Genomic DNA, 24,332 nt, shown 5'->3' with positions numbered 1-24,332 from the left:
GGGGAAATGCTGTGCTGTGTCCAGCCTGGGGCATGTCTGAGCCTGTCTGTCCTCTTGCCCCAGCCTGCTGAACAACTACATGATCTGGAACCTGGTGCGGAAGACAAGCTCCTTCCTGGATCAGCGCTTTCAGGATGCCGATGAGAAGTTCATGGAGGTCATGTATGGAACCAAGAAGGTGAGCCTGCTGCCCTGCGTTCCCCACAAATGCTGAGCACCTGCCAGGCCCCGGAACTCGCCCGGGAGGTAGATGCCAGGCGGAGAAAGAAGGAGGCCACAGACATTGTCTGCCCTGGTGTCCCTGCGTGCACCGGCGGGGAGCTGCACCAGCAGGGAGTGGGCAGAAGCTTCCAGAGAGGTGATTACACTCAAAGTGTAAAGAAGACTCTCAGAGATTTAGCTAATTTACAGCAAAAGGTGGCTTCTGCTCTCTCCCTTCCCACTCCTCTATAGTGACAACAAGGCTTTCCTTGTATAACTCACGTGACTGTCACATTCCGGCCAGGTGGGTACAATCATCAGCCCCGTTTTACAAAGGGGGCCCCCCAATAATACTACTTCTCCATAAACATAAAACCCTTGGAGCAGCCCCAGACTCATGGGAAGTATGACCCTAGTATCCTGATGTTATTATTAGCCTCCCAGGCCCCAAAGCAGGTGGTCTCCCCTGCCCTTAAATGCCCCTGCCCGCCAGCTACTTACCCTTCCTCCCAAGGAAGTGGAGGTCAGCGTGTCATTGCCACAGCCAACTAGTGTGTGTCCATTGACCCCTCTGGCCACCTTGTGCCAGGCTCCAAGCCAGTGTGGAAACACCAAGACGCGTATGTGGGATCTATGCCCCAGGACCCCACGTCTGCTGAGGGAGCTGATGGAGAGCGGTCAGGGCTCATCTCTGCTGATGGGGTACCCCAAGCTGGGGCCCCAGGGGACAGCCAAGAGGTGCCGGAACCACAGAGCAGTAGAGGCTAGAGTGCCACGCCCGCCTGGCACACCCTGCCCCCACCCAGGACAGCGGCTGGCAAGACCCCAGAGGGCGAGCAGAGCTGGCCCTGGCTGGACTCTGCCCCTGAAGCCCCTCCCAGAGTCCAGCAGAGTGGGCGGAGTCAGATAAGGACTGGCAGAGACTGGCAGGATTCGGGCCCCTGCCTCTGGCCCTGGAGTTTGTCCTGGGGAAAGTTCTCTTTTGTTCCTCTGCAGATCCACCCACCTCTGGCAGGAAGGGGACTGAGGGAGAGGGTGGCTTGGAGCAAGCCCACCTTCTGACAAGAGGGGCTTCTGATGGCACCTCAGGGCCTTGGCCGTGACGGCCACCCTGGCCCTGCAGAAAAGGGCATGGGCCAGAGTTCGCTGCCCTGCCCACCCTCCTCCTCCACCTGTTCCGACTTTGGACCAGACCTGGGTGAGCGCCTGGGTCACAGACGTGACAGGGCATGGACTCTGTCCCCTGAGCACTTGGTCTTCCAGGGGACCTTATCCAGGAGGGGTCTGACCAGGACCGGGGATGGTAGACACGGCTCCACACTCACGGCTCTGCATGTGGAGCACATGCCTCCCTCATCGCTTACCCCCTCCTGGGGTTACAGAGGAGGAGGCTGAGGCTCAGGGCGGTGAAGGGATTCTCCTAGTCACCCGGCAGGGAAGCAGCCGAGCCCCAGGTCAAACCCAGGTCTGGATGACTACAACTTTTGGCTGCTTGCTATTCATAATAACAATAAATAAATAAAATATGTCGCTAGTGGATGTTTGCCTCTTGCAGGCATGAGCTCACCAAGTTTATCTGTTAGAAACAGTCTTCATTCTCCCAGTTTACAGATGAGGAAACTGAGGCTCCGCGAGGGGAAGGGACTTGTTCAGAGTCTCATAGTTTGCAAAGTGAGCTCTCAAATCCGGCACGTCTGAATCTCCAGCCCAAATCCCTAAGCTCTGCACCACTCAGCCTCTGCCCTGCAGGAACCAGTAGTTAAAACAGAGCTTCCAGGTGGTTGCCAGGGGCTGCAGGTGGGGAGCAGGGAGTTATTGAGTGGGTACAGAGTTTCAGATCTGCAAGGTGAAAAGTTTTGGAGATTTGGAGTTCCTGTTGTGTGTGGCTCAGCAGGTTAAGAAGCCGACTAGTGGGAGTTCCTGTCTTGGTGCAGTGGAAACAAATCTGACTAGGAATCATGAGGTTGCGGGTTCGATCCCTGGCCTCGCTCAGTGGGTTAAGGATCTGGCGTTGCTGTGAGCTGTGGTGTAGGTTACAGACACAGCTCGGACCTGATGTTGCTGTGGCTGTGGCATAGACCAGCGGTTACAGCTCCAGTTCAACCCCTAGCCTTGGAACCTCCATATGCCATGGGTGTGACCCTAAAAAGCCAAAAAAAAAAAAGAACCCAACTAGTATCCATGAGGATGCAGGTTCAATCTCTGGCCCTGCTCAGTGGGTTAAGGATGTAGTGTTGCCACAAGCTTCAGCGTAAGTCAGTGACGCAGCTCAGATCTAGCATTGGTGTAGGCCGGCAGCTGCAGCTCCAATTTGACCCCTAGCCTGGGAACTTGCATATGCTGCAGGTGTGGCCCTTAAAAAGAAAAAAAAAAGGAAAGAAAAGAACTTGGGCAACTGAACTTAGAGAAGGCTGGAGTGCCTTTTTCTTCCTTCTTACCTTTAAGGAAATTTTTAACTCGTGTATAATTTACATACAATAAAGTGTGTATATTAAGTCCGCAGTTCAGTGAGTCTGGACAAACGAAATCACCCGTGTAACCACCAATCCAGTCAAAACAGAAAACATGTCCATCACCCATTTGCCCAGTGTGTTCTTCGCAGGAAATTCCCTTGCACCCCTTTCTCATCTGTCCTCCTGACCCAGCACCCCTTGATGTGGGCGTAAGTGGGACTACAAACTGTGTGGGCTGCTTTTGCTCAGCATAAAACATAAAACGGCTGTGAAATTCATCCGTGTTGTGTGCCCCAGCAATTCCTACCCTTTTGGTGCCAAGTCATGTGCTGTGGTCTAAGAATTCCACATCTTGTGCCTGGGGGTGGGCGTTTGGGTTGTTTCCAGTTGAGGGCTCTTACGAAGCAGACTGCCCTGAGCCTGGGTGCTTTTACCACCTATGCTTCCGGCTTCAGTGGACTTGGCTTCCTCTGCAGCGCGGGGGTTTATGTGAGCAAGGCCACCACTTGTGATGGGAGGCACCATCCACGGAGGCTCCCCAGGGCAGGGGAATGGGGCGGGAGAGGGGCTGACCCTAGCCCGGGTGCTCCTCCCCAAGTCTGGCTCCACGAGGCCACAGCCCCAGGGGCACCTGTCTCCTGCCACAGAGGCGTCCCGTGGGCTGGTGCGCTTGTGGGCAAGATGAAGGTGGGATGAACGCATCAAAGTCCTGCAAGGTCACTGTGGCGGTTCTTTCTCCAAGAGGCTTTCAGTGGGGTTGCAGTCCTCCTGGGGAGGTTTTCTGTGGCTCAAGGGTAGGCAAGGTAACCTCCCGAGGTTCCTCGCCTCTGGAGGCAGGACGAGGCAGGGGCAGGGCCTGGGATCAGGCACAGTCGTCCCGGTGGCTCTGGGACCCTGGACAGCGGCTTCCCTGGCAGAGTTTCCTCCTGGGCCTCCCCTGCAGACTGCGCCAAGGGCCCTGTAGGGTACCACTGCCCACTGTGAAGCACCGTGCAGGAAAGAGCCGATGGCGCAGTTCCTGGCCTCTTGGTCCAGTGCCTAAAATAACTTCCACTGGGTCAGAAAAGGTCTCCCTCAAGTGCTGGACGGAAGCTCGGGCCCCGCTGGTGCTGCCTCCCAGACAGGTGGTGGTTGGGAAGAAGGACGGGAGCCAAGGAACCCCTCCGGCTTGTGTTTTCCAGACCTGTCTCCCTCGCTGGAAGTTCTGCGTGAGTGACACGGAGAACACCTTGGGCTTCGCCCTGGGCCCCATGTTCGTCAAAGCGACTTTCGCCGAGGACAGCAAGAACATAGTAAGTGCCTCCCTGTGCCCACAGGCTGTGACCTCACACCCGTGCCGGCCCCCTGAGCCTCACAGCCCCTTCCCTGCCCCGGGCCAGGGCTCCAGCCTTGACCCCAAGGTCCCATTTTCTCCAGCTTTGTCTGGAGTTCCTGCAGTAGCTCAGGGGGTTAAGGACCTGACATGGTGTCTGTGAGGATGTGGGTTCGATCCCTGGCCTCGCTCAGTAGGTTAAGGATCTGGCATTGCCATGAGCTGTGGCATATGTCACAGACACGGCTTAGATCCTGTGTGGCTGTGGCTGTGGCATAGGCCAGAAGCTGCTCCTCCGATTCCACCCCTAGCCCAGGAGCTTCCACAGGCCATGGGTGTGGTTGTAAAGACAATAAATAAATAAAGCCTTGTCTCGTCTGAGTTACCACAGTAGCGGCTATGACTGAGTGCCAGGCATTTTAGGTATCGCATCTTGTCACCTTCACCGCAGCTCATCAAGGTTATTCCGGCCACCTCCACCTGCAAAGGACATGCAGGACCCAGCAAGATAAGTAACGTTGGCGGAGCACTCTGGCCGAGAGGGGTGACAGGCAGAGGAAGCTCGTGGCTAAGCACCTGGAGACAGCCAGATCCCAGCCCAGTTCCTGGCTCTACCACTCCCCAGTTGGGGGACCTGGGACAATATTCTCACCTCACTGTGAAGGTGGAGGTGGGAGGGTCCACCCCACAGGCAGAGACGAAATGACGCAGTACACATGAGAACAGCTAGCGTGAGACAAGGGCAGAGTAAAGGGAACCGGAAGGTATTGGTACTGTTTTTATCACTAACTTTAACTGCTAGGTGTTATCTGCGGTCAGAGGTTAGCAGACAGACTCACATCTCTTCCGTGACCGTTACCTGCGTATTAGCAGCTCATGCAGATTCTGAGTCGAGCTCTGACCCCTGTGGACCCCTCTGCTCTCCCTGCTGCCCAGCTCCACCGTCTGCTGCTCTAGTCTTCAGGCTCCGGGTCTGCCCGTGACACGAACACCCTCAAAAGCAGCCATTCCTCTCCGACCTGCACAGAGCATTTCTGAAACCATTCCTTGGAACTCCACTTCTTTAGATTTTTTTTTTTTTTTTTTGGCCACACCCCCAGGCCAGGGATCAAATCCGAGCTGCAGCTTTGACCTACGCCACAGCTGTGGTAACGGCAGATCCTTAACCCACTGCACCAGGCCAGGGATCGAACCCACGCCACTGAGAAGACAACACCAGATCCTTAACCTGCTGCACCACAGTGGGAACGCCTTCTCTAGACCTTAAAGCCCAGTCTATCGAAAAGGAGTTCTGTGGGAGTTCCCACTGTGGCACAATGAGATCGACAGTGTTTCTGCAGTGGCAGGGACAGGTCTTCAATCCCTGGCCCAGGAACTCCATATGCCACAGGGTGGCCAAAAAAAAAAAAGGAATTCTGTGGTCCAGTAAGTCTGAGGACACCTGTGTATTCTGAAAAGAATTGCAGCGCATGGTGCACAGTAAAGGCTCTGAAAAGTACTGCAGCCAAGAGACTTTTCCAACTTTTCCAAAGTTTGCCCTGAGTGGGTTTGACCAGCGGCCCTGTTTATGGAGCTCCGGTCTCATCTGGCAAGATGTTAGTATTCTCTAAACAAGGTTAGGGGAACATGGCCGTAGCCCCCTCCTTAGCCCAGCTCCTCAGAGCATGAGGCCTCCAGCCAGGATCTGCGTCGAGCCTCCGGCCCGGCATCATCTTTCTCCACGGGATGCCTGTAGCATTTAGGCAAATCCAGTGCCCAGAGCTTAATGGTTCTGCTTCCATCTCCGCAGGCCAGCGAGATAATCCTGGAGATCAAGAAGGCATTTGAAGAGAGCCTGAGCACCCTGAAATGGATGGATGAAGACACTCGGAAGTCGGCCAAGGAAAAGGTGAGGCTGGCAGGTGCTTGGGGTCGGGGGGCAGTCCCGCGCAGCCGCAGAGAGACGAGGAAGGATGATGGAGGGACTAGTATCCGGTGAGCACAGCACGGATGCTGTCCTGCCTGCAGGTGGTGGACAGTCCAGCCTGATGGAGGGACAGCCTTGAGCACATGATCACATTAGTGGCTGCATGAAAGCAAGTGTGCTTTCTACTAAGTGTGCAAGAGAGAGATGCAGGAGAGGTGATGGATCAGACGTGGTCCTGGGGGCGGTGGGGGGGGGGTTGGTGGCCAAGGCAGGTTTCCCCGGGAAGTGACATTTAGGCAGAGACCCCAAGGATAAGCAACAGTTAGGTCAGAGAAGAATCTTTCCAGAAAGGGACATGAAAGTTCCGAGGTGGGAAAAGCCTGGCCCTGTTTCCTTTTGGCCCAGACCCCGAACCTGGCACCCATGAAGCATTGCTGGGCGCTCACTGTCCTCTTTTCCTGCCCAGGCGGACGCCATCTACAACATGATAGGCTACCCCAACTTCATCATGGACCCCAAGGAGCTGGACAAAGTGTTCAATGACGTAAGTGGCTCCCCCCACCACCCCCTGGCATTCCCAAATTTCCCTACTTGGGAAGGGGCCAAAGCTGGGTCCAGGTGGGTGGCTGCAGGCACCGTGACTGTCAAGGTATCTTGAGATGATGGGGTTTGGGGTTTGGGGATGAGCCAGGCACTCTGCAGCCCTTCTTGGCCCTTCCTCCCCTGGCCCTGCCTCCCCAGAGCCACCAAAGGTCAATGATCAACACAACACAGTCAGCTCCACTTCACGAGTGGGAGGTAACGGGGGAAACAGATCCTAAGGGAGGAGAGAATCAGCACCCCTAAAACATGAGGAGGCGGAGTACAGAGTGGAGCCCCTCAAACCCTTCCCAGCCCCTCCCCCACCTTCCCAGAGAAACCTCGACCCTCATCTGGACCTTGAGGTGCTAATGGGAAAGAGGAAGCATAAATCCCACATGCCCGTTTAAGCTGAATCGAGGCAGCAAGGGTCATTGATCTAACACTGGTGGGTAGAGCTTTTGGCAAATCGCTTCTTTAAATGGATTATGCTTCTGTCCCCAAAGATAAAGTTTTATATCTTGTAGTTGAAATTTGTGAATTCATCTCAGAAAGTTCTGATGGACGCTGCTGGACATATTTTCTGCCTAAGGCCCTGGCACTGCTGCAGGGGCACCTGCTGTCCTGAGACACCCTGGGGGGCCGTGTGGCCCTGGGTGTGGCTCTTAGTGTGTCCTTGAAGGGGGGAGGGTACCAGACCCCAGCAGGGTGAGGACTAAGAGTAGAGCCCAAGGCTGCAGCCCTGAGCCCTCCGTCCTAGTCTCTGCCTTGCGGACCAATCCTCTAACCTCATGGGGTCTCAGTTCCCCTGATTTTAAAAGAAGGGGTTTACATTCGAAGACCTGGGTGTGCTCTGACCCCGTGACTCTGCTCCCTCCCGTCCAGTACACTGCGGTTCCAGACCTCTACTTCGAGAACGCCATGCGGTTTTTCAACTTCTCCTGGAGAGTCACTGCTGACCAGCTCCGGAAAGCTCCCAACAGAGACCAGTGAGTCCCCGGTGGCTCCCGCAGGCCGGGTGCTGTGGGCCAGCCCTCCTTCAGCACACACGAACCCCGTGTGGGAAATAACTGTCCTGGAGTGCCTCAAGCTGGGAGCAGCCCGAGGTCTGTGTGGCACGGAATGAGCTTGGCCTCTGGGGTTGAGTGAACCCAGCATCACTGCCAGCTCTGCCACTTCGGCATTCGGAACCTTTACTTCATTATCTGTAGATGGGACAGGAGGAGTTTAACAGTCTCCTAGAAAACTCAGATGTAGTCAGCATAGCACTAGTTCTCAGACTAAACTCCCTCAGTGCCCAAAACCTTTTGTGGGCTAAGCCTTATTGTAAGGAAAAAGCATCTCTTTGCCTCTGGCGCCCCCTTGTGGACAACAGGGGTTTGAACATCTCTGATTCCTCTCAGTTTCCCATCTTCATCCAGGGCACCCCGTAAACATCCAAGGAGGTGGGTCTTTTTATCTCCAGAATATGGCAGAGTGTTGAGAATTTACTTGAAGTCTTTTAATTTAGTTGAAAATTTTTCCATTTAAATTTAGCGTCTCGCTCCTTTAACATCTCTGGGTCACACCAGAGGAACCATAGTAACAGTCTATGCTCCTGAAGAAAATAACCTTTCTGTCTCACTCCACTCCTCCTGGCCCTTCCCCCAACCCCAGAAAAACTATTGAGAGGTCAAATGTTTCATTATCATCTACCATCAGGGCCCCTTCTACATTCTTTAAAAGTCATTAAACTCTCAAAAGCTTTTTGGCTTGGAGTTCCATTGTGGTACAGTGGTTAGCGCATCCAACTAGGAACCATGAGGTTGCAGGTTACGCTAAAATCCATTGCACTTTGAATGAATCTGTGTGCACTTTGTCTTGCACTTTGAATGAATCTTTTACCCAAGCCTGATTTTTCTAACACCATGCATTGGTCATTTGGAAAACAGTGCTTCGGAAGTTTCACAATCTTCCAAATAGTGACATTTTCATTATACAATATAAAAAAAATCATATTAGGGAGTTCTCTTGTGGTTCAGCAAGGATCTGGTGTTGTCACTGCTGTGGTGCGGGTTTGATCCCTGGTTCAGCAACTTCCAAATGCTACAGGCCTGGCCAAAAAAAAAATTTTTTTTCACATTTGTCAGTTATCACTGCTGACCTGAGAAAAGGCTTTAAGTATTTGGCAGCCATAAAGTTTGCAGTGGCTGAAACAAGCTTTTCAAAATTTTGCTTGAAACTAAAGGGTTTTTTGGCTTGTTTTGTTTTGTTTCTTTTCACAGCTGCACCTGTGGTTTATGGAAGTTCCTAGGCCAAGGGGCCAAATCAGGGCTGCAGCTGCCAGCCTACACCACAGCCACGAAATACCGAATTCTTAACCCACTGAGCGATGCCAGGGATCAAACCTGCATCCTCATGGAGACTGTGTCAGGTTCTTAACCTGCTGAGCCACAATGGGAACTCCAAAACTTTTATTTTTTTGAAAGCTGAATCTTATCATTGGCAGCAAATGGTGTCAGTTGTTTTCCTTGAAGTGATGAGCTCACTTTATTTATTTTCAAGACAATGTCTGTCAAACGCCAGTCACCCTCAGGTACAATTGGTATTCTGTAAAAAACAGATGTGCTTATGTGTGCTTCCCACCTCCTCACACAGGATAATGAGAGACTTGCCCTCGAGGGTCTAGATTTAATGAAATGAAACCTATGCTGCATCATCAAGGATATTTTTTCTTTTTATGGCCCCACCTGCAGCATATGAAAATTCCCAGGCTAGGGGGTGAATCAGAGCTGTGGCTGCCGGGGCCTATACCACAGCCATGCAACGCAGGATCTGAGCCATGTCTGCAACATACACCACAGCTCACAGCAATGCCGGATCCTTAACCCACGGAGCGAGGCCATGGTTTGAACCTGTGTCCTCAAGGATGCTAGTTGCATTCGTTTCCACCGACCCACGATGGGAACTCCACAAATAATGTCTTAATAATAGTATGAAAACTGTTTCAACCTCACAGATCCCCTGAGAGGGAACTGAGGGATTCCCGCCCCACCAGGTGGCCGTGAACCATGCTTTGAAAACAGCTGATAGGCGCATTTTGAGTCTAGACAGTAATGACTTTTTAGTATATCTTTGCAAGGGCCTCAGCATTCCACTCTGTGATGGGACATCTGATTTAACCAGTTCTTTCCTCCTAGACATTTGGGTGTTGTCCAGTTTTCCCTTCTCTGAAACAGTGCAGCCGTGGATGGCCGTGAGCTTGTGTGCACTGGAGCCTGGGGTCACAGGGCATCCACACTTTTAGAACTGCAGATGGGCTGTGCCCACCGGCCCTCCCCTGGCTGGCCTGAGCTTTCCCGTGTGCTGCTTGCAGGTGGAGCATGACCCCGCCCATGGTCAACGCCTACTACTCGCCCACCAAGAATGAGATCGTGTTTCCGGCGGGAATCCTGCAGGCACCGTTCTACACCCGCTCCTCACCCAAGTAGGATGTTCCTGGTGCTCCTGCCCCATCTCCTCTCCCCCCGCCCCCCGCTTCCCACCAAGTGAGCCCCCAGCCCGCCCCTGTGGCCCCCAGCTGACCACACATTCAAGCCAGTCTCACCGGCCCAGGTAGCTTGGGACTTTCAGAGACGTTGCCAAGGAAACAACATCTTCACTCCCGGTGCTCCCCCCCCAGGTGTCTGCCAGACCCGGAAGCCCCTGCACAGTGGGAACTTGGGAACATGTCATGGGGTCGGGAGCCCAGTATGGGGGAAGGCCCCTCTAACAGTGTTCTAGAACTGTCACAGCTGGGGAGTTGGAAAGGGTGAGGGCGCTGTCTCAGAAATGACATCCACATGAGCCTGGGTCTGAATCCCAGGTCTGCTCTCTGCCATACCTACAGCATGTGGAAGTTCCCAGGCTAAGGGTTGAATCAGAGCTATAGCTGCCAGCCACAACCACAGCCATAGCAACATGGGATCCAAGCCTCGTCTTTAGTCTACACCACAGCTCGGGGCAACACCGAACCCTTAACCCACTGAGCAGGGCTAGGGATCAAACCCATGTCCTCAGGGATACTGGTCAGGTTCATGCCCTCTGAGCCACAACAGGAACTCCTGCCTGAGTCTGTTGAGAGGACCAGAGAGGACAGTGGGGTTCCATGCAGCAGCCTGCATGGTGGTTGGCTTCCAGTGGGCACAGGCTGAGCACAGCCGACTCTCCCAGCCTCTGTCTGGCATGGGGTCCTGGCTGGAGCCCTGTAGGGCTCTGCTGAGTCTCTGAGCTAGGGGAGCAATGGTCCCTCCCCGCATGGCATCGCTCTCACCTCCGTGTCCTCCCCTGCAGTGCCTTAAACTTTGGTGGCATCGGCGTCGTCGTGGGCCACGAGCTGACTCATGCTTTTGACGATCAAGGTACCGGTTCCTCGGGGTCCCCTCCAGATGGTCCCCCACCAGCTTCCTGGCCCCACTGCTTCTGCTTTTGCTCCCTTCACATCTAACAGCCTTGGAGACAAAAGCATACAGATCTGGGTTCAGATCCCAGCCCAGCCACCTGCCGATTGTGTGAACTTTAGCCAGGCCCATCATTCCTGCAGGCCTCTGTTTCCCTATCTGTGAAACATGATCGTGAGGACTGGGTGGGCCTCACTGGGAGCTCTGCTCCCAGACAGACGGTGTCCGGTGCTGGGGGTGGGTCCAAAGTCCGTGGGGAGGAGACGTTCCTCCACGGCTCAGAGGCTGCCCTGGTCCAACCACAGTCACCACCTGATGCCCAGAATCCCCCTCACTGTCTCCTGCCTTGGGGACCCCAAGGCCAAGAAGGAGGAAGTGGAGCTCCACTCACCCCTCCTGAGCTCAGGGTCCGAGGCCCTCAGCCAGCCTTGCCCATGAATCCAGCCGCACTGGAACTTGAAACAAGCTGGTCCTTTGCTGGGATCCCGTTGCTCCACCCCCTCGCACCCATCCCAGACCCGCGAATTGATCCAGTTCCCGCAGCATCGAGACCCGCCTCATCTCCCCAGTGCTGGCTGGTGGGTGGGCGGTGGATGGGTGGGTCTTTTCTCCCTGGGAGGAGGGGCATGAGCAGCACGGGTCCCAGCTGTGCCCCTTCTCCCCGTGACCTGCTGCTTCCCCCTGACCCCGCAGGACGGGAGTATGACAAGGACGGGAACCTCCGGCCCTGGTGGAAGAACTCGTCCGTGGAGGCTTTCAAGCAGCAGACCGAGTGCATGGTGGAGCAGTACGGCAACTACAGCGTGAACGGCGAGCTGGTAAACGGCCGGCACACCCTCGGGGAGAACATCGCCGATAACGGGGGCCTCAAGGCAGCCTATCGGGTAAGAGGCCCCCTCCCCACACACCCCAGGCCCCAGTCTGGGCCTCTGCAGATAGATGCCTCTCAGTTAAGGGTCATTGTTGACAAGCTGGGGGAAGCCGTGGCAGCTCTCAAGCCTCAGTTGCCGCATCTGTGGAATGGGTGGCAATGAGGACTGACCGAAAAGGTGTGGGCGACACACCTTGCACAGAGCTGGCCCTTGCAAAGCCATCTACTCTGCATCCAGCCCAACCGAGGGACCACCTTCCTGTCCTTCCCTTGGATGGCGAAGCTACCACGGGCTCAGGGAGGGAGGGGACACTGGTCACAGAGCCAGTTCCGGGACAAGCCCAGCTTCTGGAGGAGGTCACTCAGCCTCCTTGAGCCTCAGCATGCGTGGCCTTGGCTACCTGGTCCCTGCATCGCTGGGCATTAGGAAGACGGCACGTGGCAGCTCGGGCACAGGGCCTGGTCCAGAGTGGTGCTCAGAGCTGTTAGCCTAGTTGGGAGGGAGAGATAACAGAGCCCACTGCAGAGCCACTGCCTCTCTGTGACAGTAAGAGCCCACATCCTGAGAGGTGCCAGGCACTGAGGCCTCACTGTGTGCAGGGCGCTGTGTTCACCACTCCCAACAGCTTTACAATTAGATATCGCAGCCCCATTTTGCAGGTGAGGAAACCAAGCCAGAAACATTACATGTTCAGGTCACTTGTCTGAACATCCCTGAGTCAGTGAAAGTGTATTGAGAACTTCCTATCCACTGTGCACTGTTTTTGGCGCTGTATCAAGACAGACAGGGGTTGGAGTTCCGTCATGGCTCAGTGGAAACGAATCTTACTAGGAACCATAAGGATGCAAGTTGGATTCCTGTCCTTGCTCAGCAGGTTGAGGATCCAGTGTTGCCATGAGCTGTGGTGTAGGTCGCAGACCTGGCTTGGATCCAGCATTGCACAGCTATGCTGTGACTGTGTGTAGGCCGGCAACTGTAGCTCCGATTCGAACCCTAGCCTGGGAACTTCCATATGCCATGGGTGAGACCCTAAAAAGCAAAAGCAAAAAAAAAAAAAAAAGACGGGGGTCCTGTTCTCATAAAGCTCACATTTCTAGGAAGTTCCGTGTGGCACAGCAGGGTAGGGATCAGGCACTGCCGCAGCTGTGGCTCAGGTTGCAACGGCAGCACCACTTCAGCCCCTGGCCTGGGAACTTCCACAGCTACGGGTATGGCCAAAAAAAACCCCATGATTTTAGTGAGGCAGGAAGCGGGAAGGAAGGCAGTACACAGCTACGCAAATAAATGGGATGATTTCAGATGTGGATACGATGAAAGATTAACGTAGGGCAAAGTAATAAAGAAAAGTGGGGGGAGGGTGGCCAGGTGAGGCCTTCGGGAGGAGGTGACATTTGAATTGAGACTAAATGATAAGAAAGGCAGGAAGGCTGGGGCGCTGAGATGGACCCAGGCCTGGCAGGTTCAAGGACAAGAAGGATGGGTGGAGGGCAGGGAGGGCAGGGCCCAGTGCGGGAGGGGAAGCCAGAGGAGTGGATGGACCAGACTGCCTGCCTCTGTTGGCTGAGCAAGGAGCTTGGGTTTATTCTGGCTACGGCAGGAGCCACTGCAGGGTTTTTAAGTAGAGGAATGACATGATTTTTCCTTTACAGCCTATGGTCCCCATCCAGCCCTCAGCTGGAAAAATCAATAAAAATAAGTTAAAATTGGAGGGACAGAGCCACTCCCCTTTGTCTCCATGGTGCCCCCCTGGCTGCTTTCACACTGCAGGGGGCAGCCTTGAGTCACTGTGAGGACTGTTTGGCCTCCAAAGCTGAAAATATTTACCCTCTGGCCCTTTACAGAAAAGCTTGCCCATCTCTGCTTTGTAAGGATGACTTGAGTTGCTGTGTCGGGAGGGGATTGGAATTAAATCAGTTTGAGTCAGGGAGACTAGTTAGAAAGCTGTTGTGAGGTTGTCCAGGCAAGAGATGGGATGGAGCAATGGGAAGGGAGAGAAGTCATCAGGTTTGAGTTGCTTGATTGATTGAAAGAGAAGATTCAAAGAAGAGGCCTAGGGTTTGGGCCTGAGGAACTGGGTGGTTGGTGCTGTCATTTACTATGGTGGAAAAATGTGTGTGTGGGGGGGGATGCATCTTGGCTGTCCAGCAATGGAATATCCCAGGAAGAGGCTGGAGCTGGAAGTGTGCATCTGAGAGCTGAGGGTATGTAGCTGTAGATGGCACTTAAAGCCATAGGGTTAAACGAGCATCCCTTGGAATGAGTGCAGGTAAAGAGATTGGCTCCTCTAGGCTGAGCTCGGCTCAGAGCTGAGGCCCAGACCCACAGAAGCCAGCCCCTGTGCCAGCAGGAGAGACCTTCCCAGATCTCCCCTGCTAGCCACCCCCGCCACCCTGCTTGCTCCTGTGTCACGGGCCCTGAGCTCTGGTCTCCCCCTCTAGGCCTACCAGAATTGGGTGAAGAAGAATGGGGCCGAGCAGACGTTGCCCACGCTGGGCCTCACCAATAACCAGCTCTTCTTCCTGGGCTTTGCACAGGTGAGTTCATTAGGAAAAAGCCAAACTCAGGCACAGTCTGCCAGCCTGATGTCCAGGAGCTCTGAGATCCGAAAGGCAACTTTCCTCAAGTTGAGGAACCCCCAGTTCATTGGTCCAACCACCGGACATTTACCCCGTAAGAAGGCGAGCCTCAGAGTTCCCTGGTGGTCTAGAGGTTGAGGATTCAGTGCTGTCACTGCTGTGGCTCTGGTTCACTCACTCCCTGGCCCAGAAACTTATGCGTGATGCCACAGTCACAGCCAAAAAAAAAAAAAAAAAAAAAAAAAACAAGCTTCATCATTAGAGAAATTGGAGGAAGGACCAAGAATGCTGTTAAAAGAATTCCTGCATCAGGTAGATGAGAAGACAAGGTGATTGCCAGGGCCCTTCCTGGTTCTGGGGTTCTAGAAGTCTCTTAAACTCAAATGCCCCAGGAGTTCCCTGGTGGCTGAACAGGTTAAGGATCCGGTGTTGTCACTGCTGTGACTCAGGTTCAATCCCTGGCCTGGGAACTTCTGCATGCTGCAGGCATGGCCCCCCCCAAAAAAGATGCCCAGTTCGTCCCCTTGAACTGACATTCTATGTACAGCCTGCTGGTGACACCCGGAGCTACTAGGTCGTTAGACAGTTTGTTTTGTCTGGGAAGTGCGTGATCTGGACTCAGTCCGAAGTGTTGAAACTGGTTTGGGTGCAAAGTGTTCAAACTTTGTTCAAGTACAATATAAGGCAGGTGCCCAGGACAGAAGGAGAGCTGGTCTGGCTACAGAAATGCCACTAGAGACACCTGCAGTAGAGGATCCTGGGATGGGGCCCCCTGCCCACCGTCTCTCCCTTATCCACTTGGCAGGCCCTTCTGAACCCCCAGGGTCTCAGAACCAGGGGGGGCTGCTTATTTGCCTGCTATGGCCACGGGGCCAGTACAGAGGCCTCGAAGCCCCGCAGTGACCCCGGTCTCTCCCTTGTCGCCCCCTGCCCCACCCCAAGGTCTGGTGCTCTGTCCGCACACCTGAGAGCTCCCACGAAGGACTCATCACCGATCCCCACAGCCCCTCCCGCTTCCGGGTCATTGGCTCCATCTCCAACTCCAAGGAGTTCTCGGAACACTTCCACTGCCCACCCGGCTCGCCCATGAACCCTCATCACAAGTGTGAAGTCTGGTGAGGGGCCAAGCGCCAGAGGCCGAGACGGAGGAAGAGGGGGAGGGACTGAGGATGAGCCCCCAGGGCGGGGCCCGCCAGGCTGCCCCCTCCATCCAGCGTCCAGGGCGTCGCCCAGCCCCCTTGGCCACCTCCGGCCCCCTTCCCTGCACTGGAGGGTTTTCAGCTGGAACCAAGCCTGTGATGCGGGTTCTCACCGTCGTCCGAGATTCGATCCCTTGTGAAGACCCTGTGGGCCCAGGCTCATGTGTGTCAACTCTGTCGAGCACTGGGTGTCAGGCTGGTGGCTCACCAGGCCTGGGCCCCACAAGGGCAGGGGACATGGCCCTCCTGCCCACATCCAGGGCCAGATACACCACAAATACCACTGTGTCAAATGCTTTAAAGACATATTTTTGGGGAAACTCTTTTTTAAACATTGTGGAATACACTGGAAGTCTTCAGGGAAATAATGCATTTAAAACACTTTTTTTTTTTTTTTAAGGAAAGGATTGGTATATTTATTACGTTCTGTTTTTCTAAATAACCTGTGGACAAGGGAAGCCCCCACTGATTTACTGCCCTTCTCTTCCTCACTCGCAGCAAGGTTGGGCCGAAGCGGGGTCCCCAGCCCCTGAGCAGGTCCCCAAGTACAGAGCTGCCTCCTCCGCCCTTGGGCTGCGATTTCAGCCTTCTTCCCCCTTCTTGGTCCCCTGGTGCAGAGAGCCAAGGCCTGGAAGCCTGGCAGAGGGAGGGGCAGCCCTCTGGCACTGCCCCCTCTGTGTGCCTGCCTCTGTCCCTAGTGTCCAACAGAGGGAACCCCAACAAGGGAGAGCTGATCCCCAAAGTTGCAGCAGGAGACTAATGGCTGCATAAGGCCAGGTCAGGGTTCTCGAACCCTGCCTAGAGGTACCCCTGCACCCTGGACCCAGGTCACAGGAGCCCTGCGAGGCTGGCCCGCCCCCATCAGGTGGGGTCTCCTGTGCCATGGATGCTCTCTTTCCACCCGCTTCTTCTGGCCTCCTCGTGTCAGTCTAGGGGCCTGTTGCCTCTCCGTGTTATTTACATTTCCCCCCCCTCCCGCATCCCATCCACTTCGGGCTGAAGAAAAGAGAAAGCAGCTCTCATCTCCAAGGGACCCAATCCTTCCTCCAAGCTCTGTCCTCCACCACCGGCCTGGGCCTGGCCCCCAGGAACACAGCCAGCCCCCCTCCGATCTCTAGTGCCTTATCTGAGGCTGCGCCTGGGCTCCCACAAGGAGACAGACCTCTGCCCCCCGGAGCCCCTTGGCCTTCTCAGTAAAGACCCCAAGTTTCCTGACTGGAACATAAGGCCATACGCCCTACTCCCAGTGCCCATGCAGCTGCCTGGAAGCTCTGGCCCACAGGTCAGGAGCCTGAGGAACCCCTGAACCTGCTCTGGGCTCCGTCCCACCCTCAGCCCCTTGGGTTAACTCAAGACAATGCTTGTAGCCAGACCCACTCTTCCTGGGGGGTGCTTTCAGCTGCAGGAGACTGCAGGGGGAAGCTTCCCCCGACCTGCTCCATCTGGCCCAAGGTGTCAGGGGACCAGGAATGCCGTCTCCCCACTGCAGCCAGTTTGGACAGCAGGTCGGGAGCGCCCCCACCTGGTGGAGCTCACGTCGCCCTCCCATCTGGCAGCCCAGGCCCCTGGGTTGACCCCCTCCCAGCAGGAGCCAGACTTCTCCCTGCCCGAGAGGGCAGACAGCTGGGCCACTGCCTCGCCCACCATCAGATCAGCCCTGGAGAGGGGGCAGGGGTGTTGGGTGCAGGCTCCAGATGAGGCCCTGGTCCCCACAAGCAGCAGGCCTGGTCCAGCTTCAGAGGAAAGCTCGGACAGGGGCCTGAGGAGGAGCTGGAGTCAGGAGCCCACCATGGGGAGGCCAGCTCTCCCAGGCCTGGGCCTTCCCCACACCCCCTCGCCCCGACCCTCCTGCCCCCCAGCCTTCTGTGTGGAGGGTCACAGTCCTTGTGTGTCTTGGCACCGCAGACCGGGACCTGCCAGCCAGAAGCAGGTGGCTTAGGGCTGAGGGTCCGGGCAGAGGACGCGTCCTCTGCCCCCATCACCTCAGGGAGTGGCAGGGGCCAGGGAGAGGAGGGCTCGGGCCCAGCAGGGCTGGAAGCAAAGGAAGCAGCCCACTCCCCTCCCCGCTCCAGAGCTTCGGGCAGCTGCCCCCTGTGCCCTCTGAGACCCCCCTCCTCCTGGCCTGGGGAGCCAGAGGCTGCCTTCCCTGTGGGGACGTGGATGGGGGTGGTGGTGGAGCTGGGAATCTATTTTTTGTATCATGTTTTGTGCTACTATAGTTTGGGTGTGGCACTCTTGTAATTGAAATAAAGTACTTGTACCGAGGGCCAGTGACTGAGTGTGTGTTCTCCCTTGGGTGGTGTGTGTCCTGGGACGCGGTGGGAGTGCCCCGGGCCACCAGAGCCGCTAGTGTCCAAAGGCCAGCTGCATCTCCCGGAGCAGAAGCCTTGGACCCTGACAAACGCCAACATGTTACTCGGCGCCTGTGCCCACCCGGCCACTCTCCCTTCATCAATATGGTCCGGTGAGGGCCCCCTGCTGGTGAGAATGATGCATGTCACCCCATGGACTCAAGGGACCTCCTGGTGAAAATAATTTTTCCATAACCTTGGAGCAAAGGACAGTAGCAGAGCAGTGGGTTTCAAAGCCTCAGATGCTTGGGCAGGACGAGCAGGAGTAGAGGAATTCAAAGAAGTTCAAGGAAGAGTCTTTGACATACATTTGCCTCCTGGCTTGTGCATATGTTCTTCCCTCTGCCTGGAATACTCTTTCCTGACTTCTTTGTCCCTGGTAAAACTCCTACCCACCCTTCAATGCCCAGCTCAGTGTCACCTCCAGGAAGCCCTTCCTGACCTCTAGTCCAGATCAGGTGGCTCATTCAGAGACACTGTCCTACCAGTGCCAGGGCTGTTATAGGGAAGTATCTCAAACGTGGTGACTTACACAACAGAAACGTATTGTCTCACAGTTCTGGAAGCTGGACGTCTGAGATCAAGATGTTGGCAGAACTGGTTCCTGCTGAGGGGTGTGAGAGAGAACCTAGGCCTCTGGCCCAGTTCTGGTGACTTGCTGGCAGCCTGTGGAGCTCTTTGGCATATGGAAGCATCACCCCAGGCTCTGCCCACATGTCACAAGGTGTTTTCCCTGTGGGTGTGTCTGTCTCCATATCCAAATTTCCCTCCGGTTTTACAAAGCCATAAAACCCATCTTAGCTGCGTAATTACATCAGCAATGACCTTGTCTGTTCTGAAGTACTGGGGGTTTCCATTCCACCTGTGAATTTGGGGAGGGGAGGCACAGTTCAACCCATCATAACACAGAGGCTCCAACTCTGCAGGCTGTGTAGTTGTCTGAACCATCTCCAGCAGCCCAGGGCCTGGCACAGGACTGGCCAGTGGCTTTTGGATGGATGGATGGATGAATGCACAGACATCCATAAGTAACATGTGATTGAGGGGATCATTCTCTAAACACACCAAGGCAGTCGGCTTGGGTGGGAGAGGTGGTACCAGAAAATACTTCCTAGAGGGGGAAGATTTCAACTGAGCCTTGACTGAGGGGGAGGTTTGAAATTCAGACCTCAAAGTGGATGGAGTGATGGCCTTAGCAAGCTCCTATTCAAGGGGCAAAACCCCTTACCCTGTTTTGTTTTGAAAAGGAGTGAAGGGTTCCCACTGTGGTGCAACAGGATCAGCAGTGTCTCCACAGCACTGGGACACCTAGGTCGCAGCTGTGGCTTGGATCTGATCGATGGCCATATGCCTTGGAGTAGTCCAAAAAGAAAAGGAGTGAGTCATTTCCCTGCTCTTAAACCAGTTATTCTAGCTATAAAATGGACAACTAGTTCTCTCTTTATTGTGACCCACAAACATCGGGAGGTGTGAGGATGCTTGAGACATTGATGCACTTGGAAGCGCCTCGGAAGGTTCACATGAGGTATGCGCTTGCCTGCAGGTGCGTGTGAGCCCATGACCTGGGCAGCTCGGCCTCATCCCCTCCAAGCCCCGTCCTCAGAAGAGTGAGCTCTGTAAAGAGCATAGCACTCCCCACCACTCCCTCTCCCACTAGGAGCCTCTTCTCTGCACCTTAAACCGTCGAAGCCCTTTTCCTGCTTGTCCTTCTGAGTGGAACGTTCCCCACCTGTACACACACCCTTGCCAATGAATGAATGAATACAGGATTTTTCTTTTCAAGTTCCCATGTATCATACACCTGCTGTGAGTTGGGCTCTATGCTGTGTGCTTTACACACACGATGCCCATCCTTGAATGCTCAACAGTTTTCTGAGAAAGGTGCTTTATTGCCCAGATCATAAGGCAGCAGTGGCAGAGCTGAGTTCTGAACACAGGAAGTTAGCAAGAAGCTACTTGGGAAAATGTGAGAGGCTGCTAACAGTGTTGCCTCAGGAAACACACACACACACACACACACACACACACACGCTGAAGGTTCAGAAAGGAGACGTAATTTTTTCCTGCTGGAACACATCTTTCTGACACTCCCCCTTTCCCAATGCCCAAGTGAACTGGTTTCTTCCTCTTCCCTCTTCCGAGTCCTAGGGCCCCTGCTCCTCCACTTTTTTTTTTTTTTTTTTTTTTTTGGAATGTTATGGAGGTTCCCAGGCTAGGGGTTGAATCGGAGCTACAGCTGCCGGCCTATACCACGGTCACTGCAAAGCAGGATCTGAGCCTCATCTGCAAACACCAGAGCTGACGGCAACGCCAGATCCTTAACCCACCAAGCAAGGCCAGGGAGTGAACCCGCAACCTCATGGTTCCTAGTCGGATTCGTTTCTGCCGTGCCACAGCAGGAACGCCTCCTCCTCTTTTTTTATTAGCAAGAGATCCTCCCCTCCCAAATCAGCAATTAAAACCCCAGCCTGACCCTTGGGTTTACCCTGCAGTTGAGGAGATGGAAACACATAGAAGATGTAATTGAGAACAACTAGGAAATGTACGCAACCGATAATAACAATTAATTGTGAAAGCAAAAGAACTCAGCAGAGACTTTCCATAAAGGTTGAAGAACTGCTGAGGGAGAGATAAAATAAGATTTTAAACGTTAAAGGATCGAGTACAATAATAAAACAATGAAAAATGGGCAAGACTTTTACAAAGAATACTATAAAACTTTACTGAAGAACATAAAAGGAGTTTTCATTGTGGCTCAGAGAAAATGAACCCAACTAGCACCCATGAGGATGTGGTTTTGATCCCTGGCTTCAATCAGTTGGCTAAGGATCTGGCCTTGCCTTGAGCAGTGGTGTAGGTCGCAGACGCAGCTCAGATCCTGCATTGTGGCTGTGGTGTAGGTTGGCAGCTGTAGCTCCAATTTGGCCCCTAGCCGGGAACTTCCACATGCCGCACTTGCAGTCCTAAGAAGCAAAAAAAAAAAAAAAAAAAAAAAAAAAGAACAAATACAGATGAATAACCTTAGGATGATGCAAGAATAAAGCAAGGATGATGGAAATGTTCAACAAAATAAAAGGTGTCAGTTCCCGCCCCCCATCAGCCTATAATTTCTGTGTACTTTCAACCAAAATTTCAAGATAATTTTCATGGAATTTGAAAAGCTGATTCACATGGAATAAAAAATGCACCATAGGGAGTTCCTATTGTGGTACAGGGGAAACGAATCCGATTAGTGTCTTTGAGGCTTCAGGTTTGATCTCTGGCTTCACTCAGTGGGTCAGGGGATCTGACCTTGCAGTGAGCTGTGGTGTAGGTCGCAGATGCGGCTCGGATCCCCAGTTGCTGTGACTGTGGTATAGGCCGACAGCTGTAGTTCCAATTCGACCCCTAGCCTGGGAATTTCCATATGCTTCAGTGTAGCCATAAAAAGCAAAAAAAAAAAAAAGCCCCCTAGCTAAGACAATTTTGAAAAAGAACAGTGAGGGAACTGGCCCTCTCAAAATATGCTATGAAGCTTTAGTAGGTAGTATAAAGTGATGTGGGTAAAGGATTAGAGAAAGGAAAAAATTCGAATAGATTCTACATATATGTAGGAATTAGTATAGGAAAAAGGAAGCTGTTTAAATCAGTTGGGAGGCGTTCCCATCGTGGCTCAGTGGTAACAAACCCAACTAGTATCCATGAGGACGCGTGTTTGATCCCTGGCCTTGTAGGAGAAAATGTCCCGATAAAAACGTAGAAAGGAGAGACCCAGGCGGTGATGACTAAGTGAAGTCCAACCAACTGCCCCAACCACCCCTCCCCGACACATCTGCTTCTGTGAAGTTGCTTCCGCAATTACAGCCCTGCCTGTTCTCACTCCGGTCCGACCAGCCAAGCACGGACTGGAGGAGGTAGCCCATAAAAGCCTTGTGAAACCCTTCTTCCGGGACTCAGACTCGGGAGCAATCTCTGAGCCCGCCGGCGTAATTAACCCAAAATTCTCCAACTCTCTGAGTGCTCACTTGGTTTCTCACCAGGTAAAAGAGCTGATCCACTGCAGCCACAGAGCTGCTGGAGCTGGTACACTACAGCCACAGGGCTGTCGCTAGAGCGGATATGCTGTGGTGCAGGGCTACTGGGCAGCTGCCTTAACAGCCTCGCTCCGTGGGCAGAGGATCTGGAGTTGCTGTGGCTGTGGCGTAGGCCAGCAGCTGCAGCTCTGATTCAACCCCTAGTCTGGGAACTTCCACGTGTCGCGTGTGCAGCCCTAAAAAGCAAAAATAAATAAATGAATCAGGAGCTCCCGTCATGGCTCAGTGGTTAACGCATCCAACTAGGAAACAAGAGGTTGCGGGTTTGATCCCTGGCCTCGTTCAGTGGGTTAAGGATCTGGCATTGCCATGAGCTGTGGTGTAGGTCACAGATGAGGCTTGGATCTGGCATTGCTGTGACTGTGGCGCAGGCCAGCAGCTACGGCTCCGATTCCATCCCTAGCCTGCAAACTGTCATATGCTGTGGGTGTGGCCCTAAAAAGACCAAAAAAAAGGAAAAAAAAGGACCTATTATATAACACAGGAAACTACATGAAACTGATAGGGATGGAGCAGGCACAGGTGGTTGTAGAAGTCCCAGTAGGGGATCAGAGATAAAGTGGGACACCTGGGGGATGCTGGGAGACCACTGTAAGTTCTAGAAAGACCTCAGAACAAAGCAGGCTTGCAAGACAAGCGGAAGTGCGAGAATTTGCTCCCCTCATAGGGTGGGGGGTGGGATGAGGCCTGCATTTAGATCCAGGCCAAGGGCAAGACTTTGAGGACCGCCCTTCGGCTGATTTGAACACGCAGCTTACTGGCTACTAAGGAGGAGCTACAACTCCCAGAAAGGAAGAGGCGGGTCTTTCCAACCCCACTCCCCTTGGATGATAAAACTGTGGCCCATCAGATTCTCTGGGCGGAGCTTCCTTGCCTGCCCACTTGCATCTCTCACAAGTGTCCCGTCCTAATGGACCTGCTTCTTGCCTACCACTTTGTCTCTTCCTGAATTCCTTCTGTGCAGAGACATGAAGAACCTGAACCTCAATGAGTCCAGACACAGGGTGAGTGATTCTAATTTAAAAGCATGGGGAGTTCCTGTCGTGGCTCAGTGGTTAACAAATCTGACTAGGAACCACGAGATTGCAGGTTCAATTCCTGGCCTTGCTCAGTGGTTAAGGATCCGGCATTGTCATGAGCTGTGGTGTAGGTCGCAGACACAGCTTGGATCCCGCGTTGCTGTGGCTGTGGTATAGGCCAGCGGCTACAGCTACGATTGGACCCCTAGCCTGGAACCTCCATATGCCGCGGGAGCGGCACTACTAAAGGCCAAAAGACAAAAAAATAAAAAATAATAAAATAATAAAATAAAATAAAACCATGGGTTTAAGTCCCAATTTGGCTTTAGGCTGAGTTCGAGTCCCAGCACGTGGGTTCAAGTCCCAATCTGGGCTTTGGCTGGGTTCAAGTTCTTAGTGCTGTCAGTTTCAAAACTACATTCAATATCTTGTAATAACCTATAATGGAAAAATATCTGATAAGGGGTTAGTAAATGAGTCCATGCAACTCAACCTCAAAAAACAAACAGGACTTCCCTTGTGGTACACTGGGTTAACAATCCGGCATTGTCACTGCAGTGGCTCAGGTCAGTTCTGTGGTGCAGATTTGATCCCCAGCCCACAACTTCCACATGTCACAGGTGCAGCCAAAAAAAGCCACACAATTGAAAATTGGGCAGAGGAGCTGAATAGAGGAACATTTTTCCAAAGAAGATATACAGATGGCCAACAGGCACATGAAAAGATGCTTGACATTATTAATAACCAGGGAAATGTGGAATACCTGTCGTGGTTCAGCTGAAATGAATCTGAGTAATAACCATGAGGGCACAGGTTCGATTCCCGGCCTCGCCCAATGGGTTAAGGATCCAGTGTTGCCATGAGCTGTGGGGTAGGTTGCAGATGTAGCTCGGATCTGGCCTTACTGTGGCTGTGGTGTAGGCCAGCAGCTGCAGCTCCAATTCAACTCCTAGCTTTGGAACCTCCATGTGCTGCAGGTGTGGCCCTTAAAAAAAAAAAAAAAAAAAGACGAAAAGCATAACCAAGGAAATGCAAATTAAAACCACAATGAGGAGTTCCTTGTTGGCTCAGCAGGTTAAGGGGTCCAGCATTGCTGCTCCTGAGGCTCAGTCCACTGCTCTGGCACAGGTTCGATCCCTGGCCTGGGAAATTCTGCATGGTGCAGATGCAGCCGTAAAATAAAACTACAATGAGATACCACCTCACACCTGTCAGAATAACTATCATCAAAAAGACAACAAATAGCAAGGGTTGGCAAGGATGTGAAGAAAAGGCAGTCCTCGTGCACTGCTGGGAATGTAAATTGGCATAGTTGCTGTGGAAAACCATCTGGAGGTCCTCAAAAAATTAAAGACTGGAGTTCCCATCGTAGC

General features: G+C 53.5%; 1 protein-coding gene across 10 annotated transcripts in view; it reads left to right on the top strand.

Annotated features, from left to right (window-relative positions):
* ECE1 (endothelin converting enzyme 1) overlaps positions 1 to 17,781 on the top strand; it is a 122,232-nt gene extending 104,451 nt beyond the window's left edge. For 5 of the 10 annotated variants that reach the window (XR_014807198.1, XR_014807197.1, XR_014807200.1 and 2 more), the window contains 11 exons: positions 64 to 178; positions 3,836 to 3,946; positions 5,756 to 5,854; positions 6,339 to 6,416; positions 7,337 to 7,440; positions 9,807 to 9,917; positions 10,763 to 10,830; positions 11,563 to 11,753; positions 14,180 to 14,275; positions 15,260 to 16,762; positions 17,601 to 17,781. Coding sequence is in view for 5 of the 10 variants with exons in the window: in XM_084963223.1 (XP_084819349.1) it covers positions 64 to 178; positions 3,836 to 3,946; positions 5,756 to 5,854; positions 6,339 to 6,416; positions 7,337 to 7,440; positions 9,807 to 9,917; positions 10,763 to 10,830; positions 11,563 to 11,753; positions 14,180 to 14,275; positions 15,260 to 15,436 (1,150 nt within the window). In the remaining 5 variants the exon portion in view is untranslated. Of the gene's footprint in view, positions 1 to 63; positions 179 to 3,835; positions 3,947 to 5,755; positions 5,855 to 6,338; positions 6,417 to 7,336; positions 7,441 to 9,806; positions 9,918 to 10,762; positions 10,831 to 11,562; positions 11,754 to 14,179; positions 14,276 to 15,259 lie in introns of all 10 variants that reach the window. The other 5 variants (XM_084963223.1, XM_084963222.1, XM_084963225.1 and 2 more) reach the window with 1 other exon arrangement.
* The last annotated feature ends 6,551 nt before the right edge of the window (positions 17,782 to 24,332 follow it).

The sequence above is a fragment of the Sus scrofa genome, chromosome 6 (assembly GCF_054392235.1).
Source record: "Sus scrofa isolate SSC_HxYL_T2T_F1_AM1 chromosome 6, Sscrofa_HxYL_maternal_Yorkshire_Landrace_v2.0, whole genome shotgun sequence".
Lineage (NCBI taxonomy): Eukaryota > Metazoa > Chordata > Mammalia > Artiodactyla > Suidae > Sus > Sus scrofa.
The sequence above is the reverse complement of the archived record's forward strand: the minus strand, read 5'-3'. Positions and strand labels throughout refer to the sequence as shown.